At 49.0% G+C, this 7500-nt stretch overlaps 1 protein-coding gene across 1 annotated transcript in view; it reads right to left on the minus strand.

Annotated features, from left to right (window-relative positions):
- Positions 1 to 7500, minus strand: part of aplp1 (amyloid beta (A4) precursor-like protein 1) — a 38274-nt gene that overhangs the window by 11915 nt on the left and 18859 nt on the right. Inside the window, 7 exon segments of the mRNA XM_060064324.1 lie at positions 1 to 26; positions 28 to 93; positions 95 to 127; positions 129 to 146; positions 761 to 873; positions 2249 to 2378; positions 3683 to 3898. The exon segment at positions 1 to 26 is cut by the window's left edge and continues 69 nt beyond it. Coding sequence (XP_059920307.1) covers positions 1 to 26; positions 28 to 93; positions 95 to 127; positions 129 to 146; positions 761 to 873; positions 2249 to 2378; positions 3683 to 3898 — 602 coding nt within the window.

The raw sequence follows: 7500 nt of genomic DNA on the forward strand, positions 1-7500 counted from the left end.
TCAGCGTCCCCCTTGCTGCTGGCGGCGGCGGCGGGTGGCGCCGCGGCCCGGGCAGCACACGTACTCCACCCCCCGGTACCGCTCCCCGCACGGGCAACAGCATCCCGTAACTATGGAGCTCCAGGGCGGGGGTCGGCGGTGCAGGCCTGATGGGGCGGAGCAGAGCACGTACACCCTTCATGTCTCATCCATGGGACCAACATCACTATCATCATGTACATTTACCTTTAGGGCGTTCAGCAGACACTATTATCCAGAGCGACTTACAATAAGTACGTTGGTCAGAATAAGAGAAACAACAATGTATCGCTGTCGGTACAGTAAGGATGTTCATAGAAGCAAGCACCGCTAGGTTAACCTAAGTCGTATTTTGGCCAAATAGTGAAATCGAACCTAACTCAACTCTCCTAATGCTGCTGATTCACTGGGCCTCATTAACTGTATCCTAAGCCAATCAGAATGCTTTTTGCATAACCATTGTCTGCCTAAGTCATCTATCTGACTTTGACGCTAAATACGAGATGATGAACCCTTAAAATATGACTGAGGTTTTCTCAATGGGATTTTTAAGGTAATTATGCGATGAGGCTAACGATTATAGGTGTCACTGTGTAATAATAATAATAATAAAAAATACAATTTATATAGCGCTTAATATGGTACTCTAAGACGCTTAAAGACGTGTATACCTCCCTGGGGACTTATCTTTCTACAGGAGGTACAATATAATCGATATAATGTATAAGCCATGGACGCAGACCCTCCTGGCGATGTTGTGCCAGAACACGTAGGTCTCACACGTGTCCATCTGCTCCTGGTGCAGGAAGCGACAGCGGTCAGGAACCAGCAGGGCCTCGCTAACATACTCGCCCACTGGGGACGAGAGAGGGAGGGAGGAGGGAGAGAGGGGGGGAGAGGAGCGAGAGAGAGAGGGGAGAGAGAGTGGGGGGGGAGAGAGTGAGAGAGAGAGAGGGAGAGAGAGAGAGAGAGAGAGAGAGAGGGGGGGGGAGAGAGGAAGGAGAGGGAGAGAGAGGGAGAGAGAGAGAGATAAGGAGAGGGAGAGAGGGGGGAGGCGAGAGAAGGAGAGGGAGAGAGAGAAGGAGAGGGAGAGAGAGAGGGTGAGAGAGAATGAGAGGGAGAGAGAGATTGAGATAAATGGATGCGTTAAGTGCACTTAAACATGCATAACAATAATAATAATAATAATTATTATTATTATTATTATCATTATTATTATTCATGTTATCATTCATGTTCATCAACAGGAAGTGTGGATCGTTATAATGATGCAAGATGGAGGGATAGGAGGCTTAGTTGGTAGAATGAGAGTAAAACAGAAGAGAAATAAAGCAAGGGAACCGGACGATCGTGGTGAACTGACCATTCACAGATGGACTCTTCAGCTCGATGAGGACAACCGAGGCTCATACCAATTATGAATGAGAACATTTCAACTGACATGACGCAGTCGGAGGTTGAAGAGAGAGGGTCAGAATATCAGTCGGAATCAAGTCCAGTATCTAAAGACGCACGCTGTGTGCTGCTGTGGTCCACTCTGGTCAACAGAGCAGAACCTCAGCCGACCCTCAGTGTTTGTCTCTCTGCTTCACTGCCTCCGGAATCGGAATGCAGGGAGGATCACGACTGACGAACCCCAGAGGAGTCCCATCAGTAGATTTAGCACCAATTAGAACGAAACCGATACCAAAACCCAAGGTTGATAAGCGGAGAACAGTCTGTTCTGCAAAGACGCAGCGTTTCTCAGAATGAACCCTGCTGTTGTCTGTCCCTCGTGGTTTTCCTCGATCCTGGGAGAATAGCACAGCCGCGGGACAGCGCAGCATGCCAGGGCGTTACAGGAAAACAGCTGAGAGTAACAGAGATAAGCTTGACTGAAGACCCCCAAACACAGCAGCAGGGGTGCAGAGTGTTCCCAGCCGAGAGTACGGTACGTGTGTAGAGGTCACGGGGTCACGAGGTCACGACATGCTAATTTACGTCAGAGAGAAAAATAAGAAGAGAGAGTTGTGTAAAGACGTCTGAGCTTGTGCTGTGTATAGTGTGAGGGTACAAATAAAGCACATATTTGATCATATAAGCATAATAATTGATGCAGTATTATGAATTGATAAAAAAAAAAAATGTTTTGCAATGTTATGTTAGTTACGGTTCACATTGTAGTGCTAAACAATATTTTCAGATGTCCAGTTTTTTCATGATTGAATCTGTTACAGCACAGGGTCGTTACCTAGGCAACGGAAGGGCATCACGATGAAGGGGCGTGTCTGGCAGTGGCCCCACCCCTTCTTGCACCAGGCCGGTATGGTGGCCGGGCTGGAGGACTCCTCCACGTGGGAGATCTGGAGTGTGGGGTACATCTGGACACACACACACACACACACACACACACACACACACACACACACACACACACACACACGCACACACGCACACAGACGCACAAATGCACACACACACGCACAGACGGACGGACAGACAGAAAAACAGAAACAGAAGGACAAACAGAGCGGAAGGGAATGAGGACAGGAGGGAGGGAGGGGGGGGGATTTGTAAAGGTATTAGGAGAGGAATAAGGAGAGATTATGGATGGGTGTGGGGGGGGACAAAGGAGAGAGTCATGCAACGCATTCTCACCCTCTGAGGGGACAAGGTCTGTAAACAAGCCATGCTATAACATGGTACAGTCTGGTTTAACAAGGCATAACATGGTACATTATGCTATAACATGGTACAGTATGCTATAACAATGTCCAGTATGCTATAACATGGTGCAGACAGTATAACATGGTATAACATGGTAAAGTATGGTACAACATGCTATAACATGGCAGAACATGGCTCAACTCACTAAACTAATTGTAATTCATAATAACTGTATTGAATATCCTCATTTTTCAATATACCTCATTTTACATTTGACTAATTTAAATTAAAATCAAGTCCAATATTTGTCGCACAAAACCACAGCAGGGCTTAATATTGTAATGGATTTGGCAGAGGGTCTGAATGCTCTGATGCTTTCTTCACAAATGTCAGGGAAAATTAAGGCTTTTGTGGAAAAAGCAATCAGGAATTATAATGTATGGCTAATCGCATTACCGTCAATTGAAGCCCATGATCTCTATTTTAGTGGAAGTGCAGTGTCTGAATGAGCCACCAGGTGGCGCCCGGACACACTTTCCAATATGTCTATTCCTATCTGAAAGCCTTCGCAAACAAACTAACCATTTACATACCACGACGAGCACACATCAGGTAACAGGGGGAAGAGAGAGAGGGATAGCGGCAAACAAATATTAAGGAAACATTTAAAAAATATTTCCAGAATACCAGAACCCCTTCATTATATATAGCAACATCCATATATAAGACAGGACAGGTGGAGCACAAAACGAACCCAGGGTTAGAAACGAAGAAAACTTTTAAATGATTTAATTCGTCGCTGCCGTGCTCCATCATCCTGGCCGCTACGTCTACGGTTACACCGCCCGCTGAGAGGTGCTGCACCCGTCCGGAGCCAGCCCAGGGATACCACTAAGTACTCCGCCATTAGAGATTCTAATTGTGATAACGCTGACGTTAGTGGTATCGATCAAGCACCGGTGTTCATGACCGTCCTCTGGGGTTGAGTTTCTGAGGCGTTCGCTGCTGGGAGCCTTACCTCCTGGCAGTAAGACAGGATCTGGCTGGGCAGCGTGAAGCAGCCCTGCCGGCCCTGGGGGTCGGGCTCCCACTGGGCCGTCTCCGTGTTCATGTGGAGGAGCTGGTGCCCGCAGAACATGGCGATCTGCGGCTCGGCCACGAGGGGGCGCCCCGGCCCGTTCACCTCGGCCATGGCCGGGGCTCCTGGGCCGCTCAGCTCAGCGGCGGCCAGCGCCTGGGAAGGGGAACACAGGGGAGGGGAGAGAGGGCCTCTGAGTCAGACGTCGTCTCCTTTCTCAAAACACAAACTGTGGGAAAAAACAATTGAAATCTACACCGCGGAAAACAACAGCGGCGGGGAAGCGTTGTAAAAGAGTTGTGAAACACTTTGGCATGGTCTACCGGAGGCACACGGCGAGCTCAATAATAAGCAGACTGCCGGAGCATTTGAAGTGAGGGGCCTTTAGATCTGATGAATGTTTCAACGGGTGAATTCTAAGAGGAAGTGAAAATTAAAGGGCGGTAAACACCGAGCAGCAGGACAGCCCTGCAGCCGAGGCTGCGATGAGGATTGGATCGATCGGGGAGAGATACTTTCCCCCTGCCTGGAGGTGGACTCAAGGGACACACACGCACGCGCGGACGCAGACGCACACACACACACACACACACACACACACACACACACACACACACACACACACACACACACACACACACACACACACACACACACACTCATGAACGCAAAAGCACACACACACGCTCCTTAAACGCAGACGCACACACACGCCGATGCACACACGCACCTAACACACAGGCGCGCGCGCACACACACACACACACACACACACACACACACACACACACACACACACACACACACACACACACACACACACACACGCACACGCACACGCACATGCACACATAGGAACAAACAGCAGCTGGAGTCAGGTGTTAATACTAGCTCATTGACCGCCCGGCCACTTCACTACATTAACACAGAGCGGTAGAGAGGGGTAGAGAGAGCGAGACAGAGAGAGAGAAAGAGAGGACAATGCTCTACACATAGCACCAACACGGACGGAACATCTCTTTATAGATGAGCGCACCCCAAATGATTTAGCTGAAGAACGTTAACCATCGATATGTAGTAGAGTTAAGCACGGTTAAGCCCGAGTGCGTGTAGGCCTACAACATGATCGTGAAACGGTGAACCACAGTCACTGCGAGGCTAAAACAAAAATGGAAAGCGAGGGCATGTTTGGACAGAATTATCCCAGATAATAATAAATAATCCTATCAGCTGCCCAAGCCATGGAAGGCTGCGAAATGACACCCCCTTCATCTCTCACATCCACCTTGGGCTCATCTGGCGGTGTTGCCAGATTGGGCCCGATTTCCCACCCGATCTGGCAACACTGGCCGATGAGCCCTTCGTGGATGTGAGAGATGACAGGGTGTCGCCAGATTGAGCGGGTAATATGGCCCAATCTGGCAACGTACGCTGTCATCGGGTTTTAATATTCTCCTGTTGACAGACGGGCAGACAGACAGACTGACAGCTGAGATGAGCAACGCTGAGCCAATTAGAAGGAAGATGCCCACAGGGCGGGAAGGGGGAGCGCGAGGGAGCGCGATGCCGGGATCAAAGCCGCGCCTCTGCTTGCTACTGCGTTTGAAGTTCTACTTAAAATTCATTCAGAAAATACAACAAATATATACAATAAATAATTAGCCCTGAAGATCACGCGTTTCACAAAGTCCATTGAACCCGACGGGGGAATCTAAAATAACAATAATAAGTGCAGCGGTGTCTAAATATATACTGGGTGCGTGCTCATCAAACACAGGAGCGTTTTGCGCGGCACTGAAACCGAAGGGCTGCAGTTTGAGTGGCTCCCATACAACAGATTACACCGAGGGACGTCACGGCCGGGCCAGATAAGGCCAGACCTCCTCCTGATCAGATTAGTCCGGTCTCCTGTGGAACGTGCGCTCAGCCCGGGATGGAAGGGCTCCAGACGACCCCCAGCGTCCGGTCGCTGCTGAGCCAGCAGCTTACGTACATAATTCATAATTAATAATATTATTAATAAATAGATGTCTCTATTTGACTCATGGAAGGTCAGTACTGCCACAGAAGGAAAAATAGGAAACTTCTTCCGGATATTTGAGACGATAACCTGACAGCTCCCTGGCCTCCTCTCGGCTGTTCTCTCCCCTCTTTGCAGTTGCGGAAAATCAATGGCGCTCGCCTGCAACTGTATCGCCTGCTCCCCCCTCCAATCAATAGCCCTCCATCAGGAGCCCGGGGCCCTGACCTCCAGCGTAGAGGGCCCACACCCAATCTCCCCATCTCCCTCCCCAGATAACCACTAATGAGCAGTACTGTTTATTCCTATGTTGTTTCCCTTTGTTACTAGGTCTTCCTGCCGACCACTGATACCGATGGTACTGTGACTATTGGTACTGCTAATGCTAATAATACCGATACTGGTACTGCTACTATTGCTACTACTGCTAATGCTACTGCTAGTGGTACTGCTACTATTGCTGCTGCTAATGCCAATGCTTCCACCGCTGGATCTACTACTGCTACCATTTCTACTGTTAATGCTACCACTACTGGTAGCCTACTGCTACTATTGCTATGGTTAATGCTAATGCTACCGCTACTGGTACTCTTACTGCTGCTACTGCTGTACTGCTACTGCTGCTGCTACTAATGCTACTTCTGCTGTTGGAGCTACTGCTATGGCTTCACACCATCACTGTGCCCATGTCGCATGGCCTTTGAGCAAATGTGAGAAGACAGACTGTAAGCGAGTAAAGGAATGAAGTTTGTACTTTTCTTCTAGTAAATCAACAGCTGCTTATGCTAACAGTAGCTATTTGGCTATAGCTTATGAAGGTAGCTAATTGTCCCAGGTTTCTAATAGTCTTCGAATGCTTGCTAAGTGAGCTAATTTACACAGTAGGGGTGGACACCCCCACCCTCTGGTAATATGCTGCCCCCTACTGAAGTGTGGAGGAGTGATTCAGCCAAATTGCACAAATTGCACCTAAAGCGCGAAGGGATGGTAAGGTCAAACAAATTAGAATAATTGTGCTGTGGATTTAAGAAGTAATTTGCTCAGACTCATGAAAAAAGATTGCTGGTTGAACTGAGAGATATTAAAAAAAAGAAGTTAATATAATACTTTTTTGATAACCTGTCTTGAAAGCTGTCTTTCAAGACAGGGTAAGGATCAATTTTGAATTGAATTGTACTACAGCCGTGATCTGCGTTCACTCTTGCGCCACTCTGATTGGACGGCTGCCACTGGCCCCATACTGGGTTAATACGGAGTTAATACTCTGTGGCGGGGCGCTGAGTCTCTGAAGTGCTGAGGTGGCCCTGCGTCGCGTTGGGTAACACCGCCCCGCCCGGGGCCCGGCTTCCACAGAGAGCTGACAGAGAGCGAAGGGGGAGGAGGAGGAGGAGGAGGAACAGCCAGACTGCTCTGCGGAGACACATCATTAATTATGGTCTGTTGACACCAACCCTGAGACATCGATTGGTTCCTTCCGAGTGCTTCTTCATATTCTGTTCTGCTGCTTCTTAACAGCCACTGTAGAAGCTGAGCTAGCTCCCCCTGCGCCGTCTCCAGTGTGCGCGCGCGCGTGCGTGTGTGTGTGCCTGTGTAAGTGTGTAAGTGTGTATGCGTGTGTGTGTGCATGAGTGCGTGCCTGTGTATGTGTGTGCATGTGTGTGTGTATACCTGTGTGTATGTTTGTGGCTGTGTGTGTGTGTGTGTGCGTGTGCGTATGCACATGTGTGTGTGTGCTGTG

The sequence above is a fragment of the Gadus macrocephalus genome, chromosome 11 (genome assembly GCF_031168955.1).
Source record: "Gadus macrocephalus chromosome 11, ASM3116895v1".
NCBI classification, from domain to species: Eukaryota; Metazoa; Chordata; class Actinopteri; order Gadiformes; family Gadidae; genus Gadus; species Gadus macrocephalus.